At 45.1% G+C, this 25,137-nt stretch overlaps 1 protein-coding gene across 5 annotated transcripts in view; it reads right to left on the bottom strand.

Moving 5' to 3' along the window:
* Positions 1-22,058, bottom strand: part of PSMA5 (proteasome 20S subunit alpha 5) — a 31,653-nt gene extending 9,595 nt beyond the window's left edge. For 2 of the 5 annotated variants that reach the window (XR_011390538.1, XM_051856192.2), the window contains exons 1-7: positions 19,976-20,145; positions 12,887-12,953; positions 6,908-7,034; positions 3,120-3,187; positions 1,798-1,905; positions 1,620-1,678; positions 301-403 (exon numbers count right to left, since the gene is read on the bottom strand). Coding sequence is in view for 4 of the 5 variants with exons in the window: in XM_051856192.2 (XP_051712152.1) it covers positions 301-403; positions 1,620-1,678; positions 1,798-1,905; positions 3,120-3,187; positions 6,908-7,034; positions 12,887-12,953; positions 19,976-20,004 (561 nt within the window). In the remaining variant the exon portion in view is untranslated. Of the gene's footprint in view, positions 1-300; positions 404-1,619; positions 1,679-1,797; positions 1,906-3,119; positions 3,188-6,907; positions 7,035-12,886; positions 12,954-19,975 lie in introns of all 5 variants that reach the window. The other 3 variants (XM_002715806.5, XM_070077931.1, XM_070077930.1) reach the window with 3 other exon arrangements.
* Between the last annotated feature and the right edge of the window lie 3,079 nt (positions 22,059-25,137).

The raw sequence follows: 25,137 nt of genomic DNA, 5'->3' as shown, positions 1-25,137 counted from the left end.
AGAGTCAGTATGTTAAAAACAATAAGAAAAAAATACAAACTGTAAAATTCCATTTATAAAAAGTACAAGAACAAAAAAATGCACCTACAGTGGTAAACATGGTTACAAGGGAGGGGAAAAGTTGATGAGAAGGTGGATGAGCACTTTAAGGGTGATGATGGAAGTACTGTGCATACTTTAGGATGAGGTTCCAAGGAGGTATAAAACTGTCAAAACTCACAGAACTAAACTATTAATGTCTGTATATTTTATTATATGCAAGTTATTTGACTTCAGAAATAATAACAGGATAAATATTACCTTGTGGTAAACTTCCTGCAAGGAGCTCTGGGCCCCCTCTGAGGCAGAGCCAATTGCTCGAGCATCACACTGTACAAAGGTTCCAGATGGGTCCATGTGAAACCTGTAAAGAGGATCCAAATGCTTCACAGTGATGACATATTATGTAACAAACATATCACTAAAAGAGATAAATGTTTGACCATGCAGCCAAGAAACGCCACTGAAACACCAAGGCGCAGAGCCAAAAGATGTTCTATGTCTGGAAAACTGGATCTTTTTTTTAGATTGATTTATTTATTTGAAAGACAGAGTGACAAGGAGGGTTGGGGAGGAAGAGAGAGGGAGAAAGAGAGGGCAAAGAAAGAGAAAAAGAGAAAAGTCTTTCATCTATTGATTCACTCTCCAAATGGCTGCAATAGCTGGGGATGAGCCAGGCCCAAGCCAGGAGCTTCTTCCAGGTCTCCCACGTGGGTGCAGAGGCCCATGCACTTGGACCATCCTCTGTTGCCCTCCGAGGCACATTAACAAGGAGCCAAACTGGAAGCAGAGCAGCTGGGATTTGAACCCGTGCTCCGACATAGGATGCTGGTGTCAGTAGCATTAACCCCAACAGAAATTGGATCTTTTAAATAGTATTTAAGAAAAGTAGCAATTTCCTCAGAGACTTAGAAGTATAGTATACATAATTATGGTACTCATATACATTTATCCAAATAGGATTTGAGGATGAAGACCAGAAAAACAAAACTCTTAAACATACGCTGAGTACAGTAACAAAGTTACTTCTAATTCTTCCTAAAATTACCACTGATTCCAAAGGGAAGTTCTCTATAGAACCCCCAATGTGTTGGTCTAAATAGCAGAGAACTGGGAATTTGTACAGCAGGTTAAGCTCCCGCCTGTGATGCATAGGAGCACAGGTTTGAGTCCAAGCTGCTCTGCTTCTCACCCAGCTCCCTGCTGATGCACCTGGGAAAGCAGAAGATGACCCAATTACTTGGGCCCCTGCCACCCACATGGGGATCTGGCTCCTTAGCTTCAGTATGACCCACCCCTAGCCTGGCCCAGTCCAGTTGTTGTGGCCTCTTGCGGTGTAAACCAGTGAACAGAAGATCTCTCTCTTTCTGTGTCACTTTGCCTTTCAAATAAATAAAATAAACCTTAAAAAAAAAAAGAGGAAAGAAAGCACACTGAAATTTAGCAACATAAGTCCCTTTTCTACATCTCTACAAATAATCTTCTCATTAATTTAAACTACCAGTCCTACCCTAAATTAAAATACACATACACACACTCCCTCCAAACATAGGAGGAAAAAATGGCAAAACAGTACTTACAGCTGGGGTCCTTTTTCATCAACTCCCCCAAATAACAGTGCTACTCCAAAGGGACGAGACTAGAATCAAAAGGAAGAGTGATTAAACTAAGTGGCTATAAAGGAAGGAGATTGAGGAGGCTGGGAAAGATATACAGAGGACAAACTGTAAGAAAACTTGACACAAGCTTCATACTCACCATGGCACCTGGATCTGCATCTTCTTCTCCAAACTGTAGAGCCAAATTTGATACAGCCTGGGTCACACTCTCCACTGTCATTGTCTCGTTGTAAGTGAACCAATGGTTCTAGAAGAAGAGCAAAGAATGGTACACATTTCAAGTACGAAGGGCATTAGAGCAGCCCGCCAGCTTACTATATGCATCTCTTTGAACTGTGGTTGAGAACTGAAGCTTCAAATGCTTTTCTTAATTAACACCAACATGAGTATGTGGGACTGTATGAGAGAAGAGAAACAGCTCTGGAAACAAACATATCGAAAGGACTCTAAGCAACGAAGGACTAGAGAATCATCCTTTGATAAACAGGATTAACCCCTGAAAGCATAAGTTCAGTCTTTTTATAAGGTGATCACTGACAGCCAAGTGTCACTTTCCCTCAACGGCCCTAAGTTATCATTCTATTGTTCTTTAAGGTAAATGACTTATTCCTACTTAAGTACTGAGAGAAATCTGAAAATAAGCACAAACATTTTTACCATGAGATTTTTTTAAAAAAATTTATTTGACAGATAGAGTTACAGACAGAGAGAGAGACAGAGAGAAAGGTCTTCCTTCTGCTGGTTCACCCCCGAAATGGCCGCTACAGCTGGCGCTGCATCAACCCGAAGCCAGGAGCCAAGTGCTTCCTCCTGGTCTCCCACATGAGTGCAGGGCCCAAGCACTTGGGCCATCCTCCACTGCCTTCCCGGGCCACAGCAGAGAGATGGCCTGGAAGAGGAGCAACCGGGACTAGAACCGGTGCCCATACGGGATGCTGGCATCGCAGCCAGAGGATTAACCTAGTGAGCCATGGTGCTGGGCCCTCTAGCCTACTCTTAAGGCAGCAGGACCACAGTTAAAAAAACAAAATCAGCATTCTTGAGCAGTATTTGTCATCTGGTGTAACAACTCACTAGAGAGCTGTCACCTGCAAGCCTGGCAGCAAAGGCAGTTTTGAGAGGAATGTTCTTTAACTCTCATCACTTCCCACCAGCATGCTCCCACAGAAAGCCAATTAGGGAACAGAATGCAGTGAAAAGCACGCTTGCTTCATAGAAGGCAAATCCAGAAGAAGCAAAAGACTGTAAGTAGTATTGACCAGAGCTTCCTTAAAGCTCCATCTGCTGAATGGCTAAACTCTAAACCCCAGGGAGTTGTAAGTGGGAAGTCTACCCAAAGTCACTCCCAAGAGCCACATCTAAAAATGACACAGATACCTGCAATAAGCCCAGGCAGCTATATCATCGCTAAACAAGAAACTCAAGCATCTTGATAAAAAGAAGAGATGATGCCCATTTTACCTGTGTCTCCACTCTGGCTTTATCAATTAAAGTCTTAGCATCAGCAATAAGCCCACTCATGGCACAACCTGCAATGTAAAAGCAACAGTGATCCAGTGGCCAAAACCTTGTAGGACCCTCCCATCTACTCATGGAAAAACTGAAATCCCAGAGTGGAACCACAACAGCAATCTTAGGGCAATATACCCAGCAGATTAGATGGGAAACGATCTACACTGAACCCAAGTATAATGACGTTATAAACGAAACCATGCACTGTGATCCGTAAGTCCAGACAAGATAGAAGAGCAGCAGCTAACCAAACACAGGTTTCTATATATTATACCTGTAGGCATCCCTTTGGCATTCCTGGTGGGCCAGAATACACTTCTGAACTAAGAAAACTAAGCAAGCACTAATGCCACAACCTGAGAAATAAGGAAAAGAAAGCCACTCACTGTGGGCTACAGTGGAAGACTCTGGAATAAAGCCTTCTCACCTCATTGTCCCAAACACAAACCAACTAGTTAGATTGGAAAGTTTGCCTGACTGTCCAACATACCAAGATTAACAGCTGTTACTATTTCCTTCGAGACCTATCTTCTTCCTTGGTCTACCCAACCAACCAGATCCCAAGTTCTGTCAATCTCTTTCTGATCAATCTGTCTGGCATTAGTTCCTTCCTCTCCATTTTCTGGCCAATGCCTCGGTTAAAGCCTTCATCATCTATGTGTTGGAACTATTTTTCTTTCTTTCTCAACAGCAAATTCCCAAACTAGCTCACTTCTCTTTACTTGAGAGGCAGACAGAAACAAGAGAGAGTCCTCCCATCCACTAGTTCACTCCTGAATGCCTACAATGACTAAGACTGGACTGAGGCCAAAGCCAGGAGCTGGGAACTTAATTCAGGTCTCCCAAGTAGGTGGCAGAAACCTAATAACTTGAGCCATCATCTGCTACCTCCAGGGTCTGCAGGAGTGAGGCAGAAGTTGGAGGTAGGTATTGAACCCTGGCACTCTTGATATGGAATCCAGGTGTTTTAACTAGTATGTTAAACACCTGCTTGTTCAGACAACTAAGAAAGTTTTTTGAGGCTGGCACATGGCATAGTGGGTAAGGCCGTTGGCTGCAGTGTTCAAGATCCAGCTACTCCACTTCCAATCTAGCTCTCTGCTATGGCCTGGGAAAGCAGTGGAAGAAGGCCCAAATGCTTGGGCCCCTGTACCCATGTGGGAGACCAGGAAGAAACTCCAGGCTCTGGGCTTTGGATCAGCCAGCTCCGGCCGTTGCAGACATTAGGGGAGTGAACCAGCAGATAGAAGATCTCTTTCTTTCTGCAACTCTTTCAAATGAATAAATAAATCTTTTCTTTTTTTTTTTTTTAAGATTTTATTTTATTTCAGAGGTAGAGTTACAGACACTGAGAGGGAGAGACAAAGAGAAAGGTCTTCCTTCCATTGGTTCACTCTCCAAATGGCCGCAACAGCTGGAACTGCACCGATCCAAAGCCGGGAGCCAGGCACTTCCTCCCGGTCTCCCACACGGGTGCAGGGGCCAAAGCACTTGGGCCATCTTCCACTACTTTCCCAGGCCACAGCAGAGAGCTGGATCAGAAGTGGAGCAACTGGGACTAGAACCAGTGCCCATATGTGATGTCGGCGCTGCAGGTGAAGGATTAACCTACTGCGCCACCGCACCAGCCTCCAAAGAAATAAATCTTAAAAAAAAAAAAAAAAAAAAAAAAGTTTATTGAGGCCAACACTGTGTTGTAGCAGGTGAAGCCACTGCCTCTAAGCAAGGCATCCCATATGGGCACCAGTTCAACTCCCAGTTGCTCCACTTCCGATCCAGCTCTCTGCTATGGCCTAAAAAAGCAGTACAAGATGGCCCAAGTCCTTGGGCCCCTGCACTCGCATGGGAGACCCGGAAGAAGCTCCTGGCTCCTGGTTCTGGATTGGCATAGCTCTGGCCATTGCAGCCAACTAGAGAGTGAACCAGTAGATCAAAGACCTCTCTCTCAGTCTCTCTCTTTCTCTCTGTGTAACTCTGACTTTCAAATAAATAAATAAATCTTAAAAAAAAAAAAAAAAAGTTTCTTAACTAGTCTCCCTGCCTCTTCAACACCCACAGTTTATCTTTAACAGCATATTGGGATCATACTACCTCATTGCTTAATACCTTTCCCACCACTGCAAAAGGATCAAGTTTAGGCTCTTTGGCGTGGTAAAAAAGGACTTCCACTCTGATCTCAGACTCATCTTTTGTGACAGTTCATCTCCCAGTCATACTAAAAACACTTGTGCCTTGGAACTTTGCTCATTTCTATTCCCTCTAACGACAATGCTCTCGGCTACTAAACTCTTTGTTCACTGGTAAACTCTTCCTTAGCTTTTAGAATTGAACTCAGCTCAAGCATCTCCTTCATAGAATCCTTTCCTGAAAGCTCTACTACCACTAACTCCAAGCAAAACTAGCTATTTCCTCCTTGACCACTGAGCACACACTAGAATCTTCCTTGGTATCTATACCACTTAATTGCAATTACTTACTCACATCATATCCACCACAATTAGACTGTGTGCTCCTGGAAGACTCTGACTCACTATCTTGTATCTAGCACTGTGTCAGGCACATTGCAGATTCTCAATTTGGTGAATAAAATGACACTGATCTATCTCCAAAAATCAGGTGACTTTGAAATCAACTAGATCAATGCTGTAATCTTCAAGAATTAAATCTGTTTATCTATGAGATGGATAATATAGATTAAGTAAGGGTTCTCAAAAATGTTCAGGACTAGAAGTGTTTTGGATTTCAGATTTTGGATTATTTGAAAATGAAGAATGAGGTATCTTGGGGTGGGATCCAAGTCTCAATAAAAAATTTATGTTTCATATACTCCTCATATAAATAACCTGATGGTAATCCTATACATTAATTTAAGTAATTTTATACACAAAATAAAGTTTGTACACAGTGAACCATCACACTTGTGGTATCACTTGGATACATAGGAAGTTTTGGATTTTTGTGCATTCTGAATTTTAGGATAAGGAATGCTCAACCTGTATCAAGCTCCCAAACTCATAATGGCATTTGGTTCAAAGGCCTTTAAGCAATTAATTATTTTATCAATGTGTCATTAATTACTTGCCTAGATATGAAAGAAAATTTGGATAGCAAACTAAAATGTGCTATAAGTAAACAAAAGTGCTCACTCTGTAATGCTACAATGATACACAGACCAAGACAGGGAATTATAATCACTGAAGAAGGGGGGTAGGATGGGTTAAGGAAAAAAAGGTAAATCTGAAAACTGTGTTAGAAAACTGATCTACTCAGACAATTATTCTTATTACTCTCTGAACCTTAGTCACTCTCAACAACTTTGTGTGGTCTCAGTGGACACCCTAGCTTCCCTCTGAACCTGGTAGCCTCCTACCAAGGCTAACATTATACATTATATACAATATATATACATTATATATTATTATGTAACATATACATTATACATTAATGAAGACCCAGCCATCACAGGGAGCTTGCCTATGATGGCCTATGATGATTAAACCTTGCCACAACAATCATATTTCCCAAGTCTAAATTTGAGGAAGAGAAGAACTTCAGGAATAGGTTAAATATAAATGAGTTTTGCTTGCTACTCCTCAAGTTGTACACACTGGCCTACTGCCTGGAAAACAACAGCTAACAAGAGGGTAAGGCATGCATCTCATGAACCTTCTTTCAGACATCAGAGAAGTAATTAACCCACACCAGATTCCACAGAACAGCTTTCCCTGACTCCTTACCTATGTGAGCATCAATCTCTACAATTTTCTCAATGCTGCTGGGCTCCATAAGTGGGGAGGTAATTCTCTTCTCCACGGCCAGGCAAACACCCTCTGCTGTCTGGATACCAATAGCTGTAGAACCAAGCTAAAGAGAAACATGTTATGGTTACCATGAACAAGCCAAAGAACAGTTTGCACATTCACCAGTGATCTCTCTGCACATCTTCACAAGACAGAAGATTTAATCAGCTATACCTAATATGCACAGAACAAGCAGCATCCTTCTATATGCTATTCCTATCAACAGCAAGAACACTGATGTACAGTTACATACTTCTAAAGAGAAAGTTCAATAAAGTCTTGAAAATTCTAAAAAAATGCCAGTCCAATGCAGTGGGAGGTGAATTCTAAAGTTCTAAATATGGATGAGATAGTAATACATCTCTAACGCCTGCTCTGCACCTGGTTTCTTTTCACTTCTGCTATTTATCTTGGTCTATCCCCAAAGGTGATATTTCCTAAACCTCTGGAAAAATAATTGACAAAGGAAGGAAAGGAAGAAGGGAGGGAAGGTGGAGAGAGAAAGAAGAGTAGAAAAGAACTACTACACCATAAAAATATTCAAGGCCAACAGCAGCCTACCATATAGCTTTAATTCATCTCCTGCTCCAAGTTCCCATCCTAGTCATCTACCTATCTATGCTGTTACAAAGGCAAACACAGGGATACATAAAATGCTTAAAATGGTGCCCATTACATAATGAATGAACAAATGTTACTTATTCTTTTTTTCTTTGACAGGCAGAGTGGACAGTGAGAGAGAGAGACAGAGAGAAAGGTCTTCCTTTGCCGTTGATTCACCCCCTAAGTGGCTGCTGTGGCGCACCGCGCTGATCCGAAGCCTGGTCTCCCATGCAGGTGCAGGGCCCGAGGATTTGGGCCATCCTCCACTGCACTCCCGGGCCACAGCAGAGAGCTAGACTGGAAGAGCAGCAGCCGCAACAGAATCCGGCACCCCGATTGGGACTAGAACCCGGGGTGTGCGCCGGCGCCGCAGGCAGAGGATTAGCCTAGTGAGCCGCGGCGCGGGCCATCTCCCCTGGAATACAGTCTTCCTTCTGCCTATCCAGATTCCATCCATCACTCACAAAGCCTGTCAGGACTGTGTTCTCTCCTCTGAACTCCCATTACCATTTAGTTAGACCTACAAACAATGACTGCCAAATGTGAACACCAGACTTGAGCCTGTTATTACAAAGGATGTATGAGTGGATGGAAGATCTTTCTCTTTCTCTGTCATTGCCTGTTAAATAAATCTTTTAAAAAAAGAAATCTTCATCCTCCAAAATGAAAAGTCCATAGATAATATCTAACAAAAAATATAAGTATGTGTTCTAGAAATACAGAGATAAATGCCAAGAATATTATCAGCTAAAAGAGTTTTAAAGTGTTGCCGCTAAGAAGCTGAAAATAGATGGAGCAGGCACCAGAGATTGCTGTGTTTGTTAACAGGCTTATAGAACTTACCTTCTGCCTCTAAAACTATCTACCTATCTATATAAAATATTAAAAAATGGGGCCAGTGTTGTGGCACAGGTTAGGCTGCCACCTATGATACAGGTGCCAGTTTCAGTCCTGGCTGCTGCACTTCTGATCCAACTCCCTGCTAATGCACCTGGGAAAGCAGCAGAAGATGGCCCAAGTACTTGGGTCCCTGCACTCAACATGGGAGATCAGGATGGAGTTTCTGGCTCCTGGCTTCAGCCTAGTCCGGCCCTGGCCACTGTGGCCATTTAGGGAATGAACCAGCAGATGAAAGATCAGATAAAGATCTTTCTGTCTCTCCCTCTCTCTGTAACTTTGCCTTTCAAATAAATAAATAAATCTTAGGGGAAAAAAAAAAGAAAAATCAGAAACCATTCCCAGAAAACTGAATCTATCAGTTTAGTTGTTCTCTGCTTGTACTATGTTTTATGTATACTGATCTTATATCCCCAACTGAACAGGGCAGGACAGAATTCATGCCTATTTTAAAATTTTATCTAAAAAGAAAAAATATTTAAATTTTATTCAGAAATCTTCTTCAACTGGAGGTCATTTTGCCCCCTGATATTTGGCAAAGACTGGAGACATTTTTGGTTGTCACAAAAGGAACAATGAATGTTAACAGGCATCTAATAGGTGGTGGTCAAAAATGTCACACACCTTACAATGCACAAGAAGCAGGGCTGGCGCTGTGATATAGCAGGTAAAGTATCCTCCTGCAGACTCACTGAGCACGTCGACCTCTCTTCTGCATGTCTTGGCTCACTAGGTTGTCATAAGGACCTGAGCAGGGATTTACATACTAGTGCACCGGTACCCCTTTGATGGAGGGCTCTTGGCCTGGGCTAGTAAGCCAGTGCCTCCTGGCCCCAGTTTAGTTTAATTTTCTGGATGGGGCTGGCGCTGTTGCATAGCAGGTTAAGCCACTGCTACAGCGCTGGCATCCCATACGGATGCTGGTTGGGGTCCTGACTACTCCATTTCCGATCCAGCTCCCTGCTTATGGCCTGGGAAAGCAGCGAAGGATAGCTTGAGTGCTTGGGCCCCTGCACCTGCGTGAGAGACCTGGCTGAAGCTCCTGGCTTCAGCCTGGCCCAGCCCCAGCTGTTGCAGCCATTTGGAAAGTAAACCAGCTGATGGAAGACCTTTCTCTCTCTGTGTCTCTCCCCCACCCTAACTCTGCCTTTCAAATAAATAAATAAATCTTCAAAAATAAGAAAATCCTCCAGGGAAGACCAATTTCCATGTCAGTGGAGGTGGTGTGGTGTGGGGTTGGGAGAGTTGGCTCTGAAGCCAGCATCTGTCACTTCTTCCCTGGGGGCCTGGGGCCAGGAAGCCATGGCTGCACACTTGTAAGGCAAGGGTGACGACAGAGCCGGCCTTTCAGGCACACTGTGAGGATTCAATACTGTCAGCCAAGAGCCTGAATCAGTCCATGTCACACAGCCAGCCTTGGTGTCTCCAATGCCGGGGGGGGGGGGGGGGCACTGCTGCCACTGATAGGGGTCCCCTTTCTCCCTGTAGTTCCTGGGAGCACCCTGACACTCAGGGATGGGAGGATTTTCTTTTTTGGATATGTTTTATTTGTATGACTCCAGCAGCTCAGACAGGGCCAGACTGAAGTCAGGAAGGAGCCAGGAACTCCACCTGGATCTCCCTTGTGGGTGCAGGGGCCCTGGTAATTGCTTTCTAAAGGTGCATTAGCAGGAAGCTGGATTGGAAGAGGAGCAGCTGGGACTGGAACAGGCACTCTGATAGGAGATGCTGCTGTCACAGGCCATGGCTTAACCCCTTGGGCCACAATGCAGTTCCCAGGAAGATCTTTCAAAAAGCAGGGCTCCACGCTCCCTTTTCATCAGGGTCTCCCTCTCACCTTTGCACATTCACCCCCAGACCCCAGGCTGGTAAGCCCCACCAGGGAAGCATTGCCATGGACAGCTGCCCTCCATCTGTATGAGACAGCCAGGCTGCTGTGGGGTGGGGGTGGGGGAAGCTCATTTACTTCCTATGTTCATGTTTTTGAATTACTAAATGTGCTGAATATAGACTGACCTTCACACGGTTGCAGTCACAGGCCAGAGCCGCTGCCTCCAGGGAGCAGCAGCACCAGGCTGTCAAGTTCTTCCCAGGAACTTCTAACACAAGAAGTAAAACAGGGGGTTGGCGCTGTGGTGTAGCGCGTAAAGCCTCTGCCTGCAGTGCTGGCATCCCATAAAGACGCAGGTTCAAGTCTTGGCTGCTCTACTTCCAATCCAGCTCTCTGCTATGGCTTGGGAAGGAAATGAAAGATGGCCCTAGCCCTTGGGCCCCTGTGCCCATGTGGGAGCTCTTGGCTTCAGATTGGCCCAGCTCCGGCTGTTGTGACCATTTGGGGAGTGAACCAGAGGATGGAGGACCTCTTTCTCTGCCTCTGCCTCTCAAACAAATAAATCTCTTAAAAAATTGCACAAGATGCACTTTCTCTGAAGAAAAATTAACCAGTCCAAAATGTCAATAGTTCCTGCATGGAGGAAGTGGTCTCACAGCCCAAAAATAAATTCTCAGTCTGTTCAGTTTAGCCTCCAATGTAAAATAACTTTCTAGGCTTCCACTCCAAAAAAAGGGTCAATATTACTGACAGACTATTTTACAACATAGATCAAAATTCAAGATAACTTTTTTCTTACAGTTACATTTCCCTCCAGAACTTACAGTGTTATAATTCTGCCTAAATTTCTCCCCCAACCACCCTTTTTGAGGACTGTGGAGAGGGGGAAGGGAAGACAAGGAACATCTGAACTGACTATATGTGATATCTCTTGGATGTAACTCATTAACACAGTAATCAATGGCTAGGTGCTCAATATAATACAATAATGTTGACATTTTCACTCCTAGGGCACTTTTTTCTACCTCTACTGGGTGTATCCTTCATCCACACAATTTGCATGGTACCTCCAAGTAGCCATGTCTACCATCAGGCATTTTTACCCCAGATCCTTTCATGCTACTAAAGCCTTATGATTATCAAATCACTTTCATATTGTCCATTTTTAAGTTGCCAGGGCAACAAGCAGATTATTTGAATGTCAAAACACCTGAATTTTTCACAAGGGTTAAGTTGCAACCACTGTGGGTCATATCCACTACCTCTATCCTAACCCAAACTAAGACAAAGAGATCAGATACCACCTCAGAACCTCTAGAAAACCTGGAAGTTACGAGCCCTAAGGAGCTGAAAACCTGGGGATTACTCTTGGTGTGCCCACCTGAGCAGAGCCATTAGCTTCACTAAGGCTCAAAATAAATGCTGCAGCTTAGAATTCTGACAGTCAAGCACTTCCCAGTACTCTGTTTTCAATAAAGACTGTAAGAAATAAACATAGGAACAGGCACTTTAGAGGGCCCATCATTTTCTGTCCCACAACATAATGCCTCCACTTCACTCCCATGTCTTCAACTAATCAAAATTTCTTTCCCCTATTTCCAGATTCTTACACAACTTCTTCCCCCAATATACTCTTTCCAGCAGATAACTGAGGAACAGAACAGTTATAGGAACTGTCTTCTGAAAGAGGCATTTTAAATAAATAAGTAAATCTTTCAAATAAACAAATCTTTAAAAAGTTATTTAGATTCTTCATAATTGAATAATGTAGATTTCATAATTTTAGGGACAGATAACTTACTTCTAATTTTTGGAATACTAACTTGAACTACACATTTCATTCTTTTTTTTTTTTTTTTTTTTAATGGCAGAGTTACACAGAGAGAGGAAGAGACAGAGAGATCTTCCATCCGCTGGTTTGCTCCCCAAATGGCCGCAACGGTTGGGGCTAGGCCAGGCCAAAGCCAGAGCTTCCACCAGGTCTCCCACATAGGTGCAGGACCCAAGGACCTGGGCTGTCCTCAGCTGCCTTCCCAGGTACATCGGCAGGGAGCCTGATCAGAAGTGGAGCAGATGGGAAAGGAACTGGTGCCCATATGGGATGCCAGTGTTGCAGGTAGCAGCCCCACCAGCTACACCACAATGACAGCCCCAAACTATCCATTTCTTATGCTACTGGATTACAAAATATCTCTTACTACATAAAGTGTCTAGTAAAAATTCACAACTTTACCAAAAAGAATGCAAAGGTAGTCAGCTACACGATTGATTCAATACAACAAAATACAGAAAACAATACAGGTGCTACTTCTGGACAGCCAAGGGGATTTTTATAAATACAACCAATAAGCCCTTCCACCTGCATGGAGAGAAAAAGCTATTTACATAAATATGAAGCAGTTACCTGGTCAAAAAGTTTTAGAGGTTAGTAGTATTGAAGTTGTTAAAAAATGGTTAACAATGGTTGGTGAAACAGATATAGAACATTTTCTAAAGGACTGGATAAAACAAATTTACTCCAAGTGCTCTATCAACAGTGTTAGGTTGCCATAAAATTTCAAAAATTTTGCTATTTGCTACCATACCTTGATGGCCTCAATGGCATATTCCACTTGGAATAATCTTCCTTCAGGAGAAAAAGTATTCACACCTCTATAATTTAAAAAAAAAAAAAAAAAAAACTTTAAAAAATTGTCAGAAAAATGAGTCATTGGACAATGACCTCAAGTTCCTTCACAACTAGCTCAGACTGCTAGAGAGGCATGTTATTATTCTCTACTTGCCCTCAACAATCTCAGCCATTTTGGGGTACATTAACAGTTTCTCAAGGCAATGGAAACATCCATACAACACTTCTGCCCTACTCACAGGAAGTCCTCCCAAACTGATCAATGAGGAGGCAACTCTTGTGTCTTAATCCTAAATCAACCTAGATCAATGTTGAATCAACTTACCAATTCTTTTGATGAGTTCACAGATCAAAACTATCAGGTAATTCCCAAGAAACTGATTTTTTCCTTTTTAGTCGAGTCATGGGCCAGCATTGTAGTGTAGTGGGTATAGTGGGTAAAGCCATCACCTACAATGCCAGTATCCCATGTGGGCGCCAGTTTGTGTCCTGTCTGCTCCACTTCCCATCCAGCTCCCTGCTGATGGCTGGGAAAAGCGGCAAAGGATGGCCCAAGTGTTTGGGCCCCTGCCATCCACATGGGAGACCCAGATGAAGCTCCTGGCTCCTGGGTTCAACCTGGCCATTGCATCCAACTGAGGTGTGAAACAGTGGATGGAAGATATTTTTCTCTGTCTCTCCCTGTAACTGTATCAAATAAATCTTTAAAAAACAAACAAAACAATATACATGGTCAAGTCATTCTCAACTTATTTTTATGAATCAGCACTGTCAGTAGACTGAGAGCCATGTGGTTCCTATGTCTTAACCTAGTTCACTTACTCAAGATACGTAAACCAATTACATGCCAGATTACTTTTTCTCCGAAACACTTTCCCATCATTCTTTGCTTCAATGTTTTTGAAATAAGAGGTACCAATCACCATTGTAACTATAAAACCCTTGAGCACACAATGGATACTTTTTTATATTCATAAAGATTTATTTGTTTATTTGAAAGTCAGAGTTACACAGAGAGAGGAGAAGAAGAGAGAGAGAGAGAGAGGTCTTCCATCTGATGGTTCACTCCCCAAATGGCCACAATGGTCGGAGCTGCGCAGATCTGAAGTCAGGAGCCAGGAGCCTCCTCCAGGTCTCCCACCCAGGTGCAGGGGCCCAAGGACTTGGGCCATCTTCTACTGCTTTCCCAGACCATAGCAGAGAGCTGGATCAGAAGAGGAGCAGCCGGGACTAGAACCGGCACCCATATGGGATCCCAGCTCTTCACGTCAGGCTGTTAACCCACTGCGCCACAACGCCTGCCCCAACAATGGACTCTAACAATATACATTGAAAAGTTTATTTGAGGGGCTGGTGCTGTGGCACAGTGGGTTAAAGCCCTGGCCTGTAGCATCGGCATCCCATATGGGCACCGGTTCAAGTCCCAGCTGCTTCACTTTCAATCCAGGTCCCTCTAATGTGCCTGGGAAAACAGTATAAGATGGTCCAAGTCCTTGGACCCCTGCACCTGCATGGGAGATCTGAGAGAAGCTCCTGACTCCTGGCTTCAGATCGGCCCAGCTCCAGCCACTGAGGTCATTTGGGGAGTGAACCAGCAGATGGAAGACCCCTTTCTCTCTCTCTATCCCTCTCTATAACTCTTTCAAATAGAATAAATATTAAAAAAAATTTATTTGAAAGGCAGAGAGACAGCTTCCATCTGCTGGCTCACGCCCCAAGCCCACAACAGCCAGGGCTGGGCCTGGCTGAAGCCAGGAGCTCAGAACACAAGCCAGGTCTGATATGTGGGTTGCAGGGACCTAAGTTCTTGAGTTATCACCTGCTGTATCCCAGGAAGTACATTAGCAGGAAGCTGGAATTGGAAGTGGAGCCAGGACTCTAACCCAGGTGATATAGGACACAAGCTCCCAACTGGTATCTTAACTGCTGTGCCAATCATCCACTCCCAGAAATATTTCAACAAATGCATGAAAATGGTTTTAATAGTTTATGAGGGGGCTGGTGCTGTGGCGCAGGTTAATCCTCAGCCTGCAGTGCCGGCTTCCCATTTGGGCGCCAGTTCTAGTTCCGGCGGCTCTCTTCCAATCCAGCTCTCTGCTATGGCCTGGGAAAGCAGTAGAGGATGGCCCAAGTGCTTGGGCCCCTGCGCCCACGTGGGAGACCTGGAAGAAGCTCCTGGCTTCGGATCGGCACAGCTCCAGCGGTTGTGACCATTTGGGGAGTGATCCAGCTGATGGAAGACCTTTCTGTTTCTCCCTCTCACTGTCTGTAACTTTATTTCAAATAAATAAATAAAATCTTTAAAAAAAAAAAATAGTTTATGAGGTCTAGAGCAAAGTGTTCGCAAATTTGTCAAAAACTCTTTTTTCAAAATAAAATTTATATAAAACCCCAAAATATAAAACAGATAATAAAAGTTTATTTAGCCTTTACTATATGTCTGGCACTGCTTTAAGCCATTAAATGACTCAAAAAAAATCTACCTCACTTAATCCTCAAAATAATCCTACAAAATAGTAGTCTAAGGTGGATAATATGTTACAGATGAAGAAGGTAAGCCACAGTGAAGTAAATTGCTCAAAGTCTCTCAGCATCTATGAGACAGACCTGGAAACAGAATTTAGCCCATCTGACTACAGAGACCAAGGTCTCAACTGCTCCACTGTATGGCCTCAAAAATCATTCTGGCTACATTTGGGGTAGAAAGAGAATCCTACCATCCCAGCCTGCTATGTTCCTGAGGTAATTCCTTGAGGCCCAATTACTACACTTGATCTTAGCCAAAAGGCTAAGTGATACCTTGAGGCCCATTTAAAAGAAGTTAAGGAACAGGTATTTGGCGGAGCCACTTGGGACACCCATGGAGTCCCAGCTCTGCTTCTGATTCCAGTTTCCTGCTAATGCATATCATGGAGGCAGCATGTCATGAGCTAAGTCCTTGTGACTGTGTCACCCACATGGAAGACTTCACTGAGTTCCAGACTCCTGACTTCAGCTTGGCCCGGCCTTGGCTGTTGCATACATTTGGGGGATCAACCAGTGGATGAAAGATTTCTCTCTTCCCCCGTTCTATCTCTCCCTTCCAACTAAATAAATAAATGAAATGTAAAATGAGCAGTTTAATGTAAAGAGCAGTTTAAGGAAGTAGGCATTTAGTCTAGCAGTTAGGATGCCCATATCCTGTATCATAGTGCTTGGCTCCAGTTCCTGACTCCAGCTTCCTGCCAATGAAGATCCCACAAAGAGGTGATGATAGTTCAAATAACTGGGCTCCTGCCACCTACATGGGAGACCTGCATTTCATTCCCAGCTCCTGGCATAGGCCCCAAGCAGCCCACCATTACAGGTATTTGCTTGCTCTCTCTCCCTCTCTTCGCCACTCTGACCTAAAAATAAATAAAAACTAAATTTAAAAAATTTCTGAAGATCACTGAAATATCTAGGATCAAAAGACCTGGAATTGAGTTCTAGTTTTGTCACTTACTACCTTTAGTTCCCTCAAATAATAAATGATTTTTTTTTTTTTTTTGGACAGGCAGAGTGGACAGTGAGCGAGAGAGACAGAGAGAAAGTTCCTTTACCATTGATTCACCCCCCACCCCCCAATGGCTGCTGTGGCCGGCGCTCTGCGCTGATCTGAAGCCAGGAGCCAGGTGCTTTTCCTGGTCTCCCATGCGGGTGCAGGGCCCAAGCACTTGGGTCATCCTCCATTGCCTTCCCGGGCCACAGCAGAGAGCTGGCCTGGAAGAGGGGCAACCGGGACAGAATCTGGCGCCCCGACCGGGACTAGAACCCGGTGTGCTGGCGCCGCAGGCGGAAGATTAGCCTAGTGAGCCGTGGCACCTGCCAATAAATGATTCTTATACTGTGGTCTTTCTACTCTTGGCCCTCTTCTCAAACTTTACTGTTTCCTTGGATTACCTCATCTGTGCCAAGTTCCAACAATGTCTGCTGCCAGTTTATTTATTTATTTAAAAGGCAGAGATAGAGAAAGGGAGAGAGAGAGCGTACTTCCTTCTGCTAGTTCACACCCCAAATGACCTCAATGGCCAGGGTTGAGCCAGGCTGAAGCCAGGAGCCAAGGTTTCCCACTTAGGTGGCAGGGACCCAAGTACCTGAGCCATCATCTGCTGCCTTTCCAGGAGCATTAGCAGGAAGCTGGATGGAGAGTGGAGGAACCTGAACCCAAACCAGTCTTCAGTGTAGGATGCAGGAGCCCCAGGCAGTGGCTTAGCCCCGCTGCACCACAATGCCTATCCTCCCCTCACCTCTGTCTTAATTAATTTAAATGTCTGTTTAACATTTCCATTTGGTTGGCCTATCAGCACCTACCCCTCAATGATTTATAATCTGAAAGATTATCTTTTTAAATCCAGTCACCCTGAAAAATTTGCTTCAACTCCCGCCATTCCTACTTTAGTTTTTATTTCTTTTTTTTTTTTTTTTTTGACAGGCAGAGTGGACAGTGAGAGAGAGAGACAGAGAGAAAGGTCTTCCTTTGCCGTTGGTTCACCCTCCAATGGCCGCCGCGGCCGGCGCGCTGTGGCCGGCGCACCGCACTGATCCGATGGCAGGAGCCAGGAGCCAGGTGCTTTTCCTGGTCTCCCATGGGGTGCAGGGCCCAAGCACCTGGGCCATCCTCCACTGCACTCCCTGGCCACAGCAGAGGGCTGGCCTGGAAGAGGGGCAACCGGGACAGAATCCGGCGCCCCGACCGGGACTAGAACCCGGTGTGCCGGCGCCGCTAGGCGGAGGATTAGCCTAGTGAGCCGCGGCGCCGGCTAGTTTTTATTTCAAAATACCTCTAGTCTTGGGGCTGGCGCTGTGGTGTAGCAGGTAAAGCTGCCACCTGCTGTGCCAGCATCCCATAGGAGCACCAGTTCGAGTCCTGGCTGCTCCACTTCCGATCCAGCTCTCCACCATGGCCTGTGAAAGCAGAAGATGATGGCCCAAGTCCTTGGCCCCTGCACCCCTTGGGAGACATAGAAGAAGCTCCAGGCTCCTGGCTTTGGATTGGCACAGCTCTGACCATTGCAGCCAATTGGGGAGTGAACCAGCGGATGGAAGACTCTCTCTCTGCCTCTCCTTCTCTAACTCTGACTTTCAAATAAAATAAATTAAAAAAAAAAAAAAACCTCTAATCTCTCAGTTTCCAGGCTAGAAAGTTCTGAATTATTTGACACGTTCCTTCCCTTCTTTCCTATCCAACCATATGCCAAGGCATATTCCTCTTCCACAGCCACAGATCGCCCTTCCTTTCATTTGCGATGCCCTCATTACCTTTCACCTAACTAGTGTAATAGCCCCAAACCAGCACTGACTCACTCCTCTAATCCAACTAATCTCCATAAAGCTCAATAATGACCATGAAACTTAAGATAAAAATTAACAGCTTATAGTTGCCCATAGAATGAGACCAAAACTCCTTCACCTCACACTGAAAATCATCTAGTATCTAACACCATTCTGTTTTTCCCATATCTACTGCTACTCCAAGTATATGTGCTGATCAAACTGGACTTTTCTCAGACATGCATTATTTTTTCCACTGTCCCTCCTTTGCTCCTATTATTTTCAGAATTCAAAATTACTCACTGTATTTATTGAGATACTACTCCCTCAAGATCCACTAAAAATTTCAGCTCCTTCATGAAGTTTTCCATGATCCCTTAGTACAGACTGCACTCTGTCATCCAAACTTCCACGGGGTTGATTTGAATCCTCTGAAAATGTTAATACATTTCTAGCTGAAACTATAATTATTTTTGTGAACAGTTCTTTAAGAGATGCCTCCTATATGGGAACAAGGATCTTGATTTTGTTCACCGTAGGAAGCACCCAAATACACACACTAAGTGGATAAGGATAGACTGTACTTCAATCATTCTTGTTAAGACAAAAAAATGAGTAACACAAAACAATCAATACACATGCTAAGTAAACATTCACACAATTTAGTAAAATTTTCCTGTTAAGGATAATTTCCATCATACACAACCTAACTCAAAATTATCACCTAAAGATGGTTCTCCTCGATGCCCTAGAAGCTGAACACTAACAAAGTCACTTTATATGACAATGGGAATGACAATCATTTTTAAAACTTCACATACATCTTCCAGGAGATAGGAAAAGGATGGAAAAATGCTAGTTCCAGGTGATGAAACTTTGGGTTAACATACTTGACAAGAAAGGAGGCTTCTTAAGTCAGTTCCTACAAAAAAAATCTGTATTTCCTAACTATTAAAAAAAAACTTAACAGCTATGATCAGAATATACTGATCAGAATAGAAAATGAAAGCAAAAATGTCTACAGCATAAATATGTAAAACTTAATATTAGCATATGCAGCCTCTGAAAGCTTCGTTTTTTAATAAATATAACCTCAAAATCTTTGACTTTTAAAAACACTACATTCGGCCTTCAACCCTAATACTTCAATATTAACACTAACACTAACCTGCTTTAAACTTTTATTTTAAAAGTCAGAAAACTCTCAGCCAAGTGGAATCAGTATGCGAAATCTCTCGAGATCACTCCAAACTCTGGTTCCTATAAAAGCAGACTCCACACTGGGCATAGCTAAGTCTGCCTTCAAGCTTTTCCAAGAACTATACACCCCTGTGAACCATACTACAAATCCACTGGGTAGTCTCCGTGTGCTTTTTCACATTTTTTCTTATAAAAAGGGGGGGGGGGAGCAGTCGTACTCAACGCTAAAAGGTGTATGGGTAAGGGGGTGACCCCCGCCTCCGGATTAAAGGTCGGAGTCCCGGACCCCGGCTTCCTTTCCTAACACAGACCGGGGCTTCTCACTTCCGCACCAAGATACGACCGAGCAGTGACTCAGCGGCAGGACAAGTGGGGCCGATTTACCCAAATCTAGCTTGAGCAGTAACCGCGAGCGCAAGGGGAGGACAAGAGATCCCGCCCGGCCAGACCCGGGTTCCCGGGGCGCCCCATGACACGGCAGAACCCAGGCCGCGGCCGGGCCCCGGGCCTGCCCACCCATAACCCCGTCCCAGCTTCCCCCCACCGCACGGACCTGTCGTACTCAGACCGGGTGAGGAACATGGTGAGGGCAGAACTAGGCGGCAGCGGCGATGTGGGAAACCGGAGGAACCACGGGACTTCACCGGGATCCAACTCACCCACACCGCCACTTAACCCAGGAACCTGCTTCCAACTGCGCGTGCGCCCGCGACCTCTTTAGCCCGCCCTCCTAGGCTTGCTTTCTATTGGCTGGCCATAGTTCCCGTCGAGGCGATTGGGCCAACGCGCCTCCCGCCAGGCCTCGCTCAGCCTAACGGAGGCGGGACAAAGAGCATTCTTCCGCTTTAAACTGCCGGCGGTTGCTAGGGGCGCCGGGAGTTTGAGGCGTGTGTGGGGAGTTCTCCATTTAGCGGTGTGAGCCGGCGCCAGGATGGGCAGCTAGGAGGGATTGTACCGAAGGCCGTGCTATCTGAACCTTGATTTGATAGGTCTCTCGCCGGCTTGCTTAATCTCCGCCCGGAGACGTTGGTCCGGTTTCCAACACGCGCTGCGCTCGCCCGTCTCTGCGGAGTTCCGGGTTGCTTGAGGTCTGGCGCGGTCTATCCGGTGCTCTAGCGAGGGCTGCAAATTTTGAGCGGTGATGGGTGCACTACGGTGGGTCTGAGCCGGCGCCGTGGGCGAGTCCAGCCTGGCTCATTTATTGAGAAAAGTTGGTGGGTTTTAACCAGTAAGAAAGTCTTCCAGTTTCCGCAAGTTGAGGTAATTTTGCCAGCTCGTTGTTGGACCCTCCCTGCGCCCGCCCCCAGTCCAGATTTCAGACTGATGAGCTCAGGATCCCAGATTCAGATCGTTCGCCGTTTTTCTGTTCTTAATGAAGAATGCGTGCTTTCCTTTTCGGTGCTTCTTGCCTCCCTTTCCCAAGGGCGGAAGAGCAACTTCGTAGCTTCATAGAAACATTCTGAGTAACTTGTCTAAGACAGGAAGTTAAGAAATCACGGCCGGGGATAAGGTGTTGAGAGGATCGAAAAAAGGAAAGTTGGAGATCTATTATACAGCAGGGTGACGCTAGTGAATAATGTATATTTGAAAGTTGCCAAGAAAGTAGATCTCAAACGTTCTCTCTCACACACACAAGTATGTGAGATGATGGATACAGTAATTGATCTAATCATGCACAAAGTGTATCTGGGGCAAAACATCACGGAGGAAGCGGGGGCTGGCGCTGGCTTAGCTGTTGTGTCCCGGCTGCTCCACTTCCGATCCAACCCCCTGCTAATGGCTTGGAGAAAGCGAAAAATGACCCAAGTGTCTGGGAGCCTATCGCCCATGTGGGAGACTTGGAAGAAGCTTCTGGTTCCTGGTTGCAGCCATCTGGGGAATGAGCCAGCATATGGAAGATCTCTCAGTATATGAGATATGAAAGAGCATATTTCTTTCAAATAAATTTTAAAAATTAAAAAAAGAAAATCAGGAGGAGAGGTTGGGCATTTGGCCCAGTGCTTGAGACACAGGCTGTGATACCCCCATGTCCGACTCTGCTTCCATTACAGCTTCCTGCTAATGTAGCCTGGCAGGCAGCAGGTGGTGACTCATGTGCTTGGATCCTGGCTCCTAGCTTTGGCCTGGCCCAGCCCCATTCATTGCAGGCATTTGGGGAATAAGCCAATGGATGAGAGCTCGCTCTCTCTCTCTCTGCCTCAAATAAATATATTGAAATTTTAAGATGTCTAATTTTTTAGAACTTGCATTTATACCATAACTATAAACAATTTTTGTCAGTTATACCTTAGTAAATCAAGGAGGAAGTCATTTATGGGGCAGTTATGCCTGAAAGGGAAATGCCATGGCTATTAATAATATATCACTGGTCATCCCTTAACCTCTCCAGGTCTGTAGCTCAATAAAGTTCATACTTGTTCCTACACTAGTTTTTTAAGTTACTGAAGCATTTTGGTGGTAGAGGAAATATAGAAATAGGCCTTTGGGGCATTAATATCTGTTTTCCCTCCCATTTATTTCCTGGCTTCCTTCATGAATTCAACAGGAATTTGGTTTTGTGATCAATGGCCAATCAGATGTTTGGCATTTAAAAAGTTTGGGGAAATTCCAAGCAGCAATCCTCAGGAGTCAGATTTGTGGGGGGGGGGGGGGGGAAAGAAGAAGGTAACAGCTTCCTTGTAAGCTTGTCAATTTTTGTGGAAAAGTTGGTCATAAATTCCCTCAGGACCCTTCTCAGTATAAAGAGTGGAATCCAGACTATAGCAAAGAAATGTATTTACTGCAAGAAAGCAAACAAACATCTCACACCGAGGGGCCTCAGGGCTGGGAGTCAGTTGTAGTGTGACCCATCTTTTAAGTCTCTGTAAACACTTCATCTTTCTCCCCCTTGGACAAGACCCTTCCATACCGTGGAGCAACAAATTGACTCCCCCGCCTCTGCACATGTGCTTTTTAAGCCCCATCTGATTGGCTCCCCCATGTATATCCACGAGGGCGGGAGGGGCTATAAATGGGCACTCTAGCTTTAACTAAGTGGGCATTTTGTGCCCTTCCTTGTTCCAATTTTTTTCTCTTTCCACTTCCCCTCGGTGATCTGCTTCCTTGGCCTGTCCCCACTTGAGGGCTTTGTGACCCTTCATCTCCCCTGTCTGAGGACCCTCCAACTGCTCTTAGGGAAGGGGTTGATGACCACTCTAGCTGCGTCAAGCTGAACAGGGGAGATGTTATGGAGCATGGCGGTGGTGGGGTGGGGGAGTTTGTCCTACTGAGGTGGTCGATCCAGCAGCCTGGAGAGCCAGGGAGAGCCATCTGGGGCTCTATTTGGGTCTGCATCTTGATGGCATTTAATTTGTTGGAGATATGTTGAACTAAAAGAAAGGTGCGAAGAAGGATCACCAACACCAAGATGGAGAGGAAGGGGCTTAGATTTTGCATCCATTCTTGGAGGATTTTTGAGGAATCCCAATCAAGTTTCTTGGTTAAGGTTATTATTGAGGTTTTTGTAGACTGTGATTAATTCTTTTAGCTTTGCGGGGTTGTCTGCCACCTTTTGAGAAGTATTTACCCAAAAGCAGCAAGTTTCCTTAAGCATGGCACAGGTGTCTCCCAACTCTGCCATAAGAAGGTATAGTGCCCCTTGATTTTGTAGCACTCCACTAGGGAGTTTAGGCTTTCTTGTTGGACTAGCCAGGGAGAGGTTGAAGATGGAGGCATGAGCTGCCTGAATTCACATTGGCCAAAAGAGGTCCCTAAATTTCCAATCCAGGGGCCCACCCATTCAAGGATGGGATTGTCTGTCCTTAATGTGCCAAAGGACTGGGACTGGCGTGTGGCTCATCTGGTTAATCCTCAGTCTACGGCGCTGGCATCCCATATGGGTGCTGGTTCTAGTCCTTGTTGCTCCTCTTCCAGTCCAGCTCTCTGCTGTGGCCTGGGAAGGCAGTGGAGGATGGCCCAAGTGTTTGGGCCCCTGCATCCCCATGGGAGACTGGGAAGAAGCACCTGGCTCCTGGCTTCAGATTGGCGCAGCGTGCCAGCCGTAGCGGCCATTTTGGGGGTGAACCAACGGAAGGAAGACCTTTCTCTCTGTCCCTCTCTCACTGTCTGTAACTCTCTGTCTCTCACTCTCCCTCTGCCTCTGCCTCTCTGTAACTCTATCTTTCAAATAAATAAATCTTTTTAAAGAGAGAGAGAGAGAGGCCGTCCCAGTTGGGTGGGCTCAGTGGATCTGAGGGCTGACAGAAGTTGTTAAAATGCTGCCTTTGCCGCTTTTCCGCATGCGCTGTGCGGGTCTGCGGATGCCTTCCTCGGAACAGGAGCTGTCAAACCCCGCACTCTGTTCCCTTTTGCGTGGTAACCAATAAAGGTTTGTTCGTACCGCCAAAAAAAAAAAAAAAAAAAAAAAAAAAAAAAAGTTGCCTTTGCCTAAATGTGTGATAGGGATTCCCCAGTCTCTTGATCCAGCAGACTGTCTTTTTTTAAAAAGGGCTGCCCAAACAAAGGAACTAACTTCAAAGGAAGTTAGGCCCTGGAATCTTGGGGTATTTCTGGCTGTAATAAGGGTGATAGGGAGGAGATGTGGCCATGAGTCTTTAACTTCGTGTTATTGGTTTAATCAGATGTCTTTTAATTATCCCATTAGCCCTTTCTACTTGTCCTAAAGATTGGGGTCCCTAGGAGCAGTGGAGATGGTGTTCATTACCTAACACTCATTAAATCCCTTGGTGACTTTGGAACAAAAGGCAGATCCAGTATCACCTTGGAGAGTGTGTGGCACTCCAAACTAGGAAATGGTCTTGTTAACTAGGACCTACGCCACTTCTCGGGCTTTTTCTGGCCAGCAGGGGTGAGCTTCAATCCAGCCCGTACAGGTGTCCACTAGAACTACAGATATCAGAACAGTTTTCCTCTCAGTATGTGGGTAAAATCTATTTGCCAATCTTCTCCAGTGCACTGACCTTTGTATTAAGCTACTGAGGATCGTAAGTGGGCATTCTGGGGGTTAGTAACATTAAGGTGTCTTTCTGCCCTAGGTGGTATGAGTGTGAATGGCTTTAAGTGTTTTCCATGGAGTCCCCTGGATAGGAGATAACATCCATTGGTGTTGTCACCTACCAACCCTGAAGTTGGAGTGAGACCCCCACACAGGTCGCCCCCTCCACCTCTTCTAGGGAGTACTGGATGGGGGCATTGGAAGGTAAGAGGGTTTGTGAGTCTGGAAGTGGGCACTCTACTTCTTGGAAAGCCACTGCTTTTGCCTGCTTGTCTGCCCTCATGTCCCTGGCTCACCCACTCAGTTCCACTTTGATGTCTCAGGCAGTGGATCACCACAATCTCCTTCGGCGGAAAGACCCCCGTATCAATTGTAGAATTTCCTTCGAATGTTTGATGGGAGTTCTTATAGAGATTAGGAGACCTCGTTCCTTCCAGATGGCTGCATGAGCATGGAGAGCATGGTAAGCATACTTAGAACCAGTATAGATGTTAACTCGCAGACCTTGTGCCAGGTGTAAAGCTCGGGTGAGAGCTATTAGTTTGGCCTTCTGGGTGTTAAGAGGCATCAGGTTTGTCTCAGCCACCTGAGAATCAGTAACCACAGCACATCCTGCTCTCCTGATTCCTTCTCACCCAAAGGAACTTCCATCTGTATAGAAGTTCATCAGGGTTTAGGAGAGGGGTACTAAAAAATCCTTCTCTTAACTGTTGGACTTGGAG

Source organism: Oryctolagus cuniculus, chromosome 7 (assembly GCF_964237555.1).
Source record: "Oryctolagus cuniculus chromosome 7, mOryCun1.1, whole genome shotgun sequence".
Classification (NCBI taxonomy): Eukaryota; Metazoa; Chordata; class Mammalia; order Lagomorpha; family Leporidae; genus Oryctolagus; species Oryctolagus cuniculus.
Note: the sequence above shows the minus strand (reverse complement) of the source record. Positions and strands in the feature narration are given on the sequence as shown.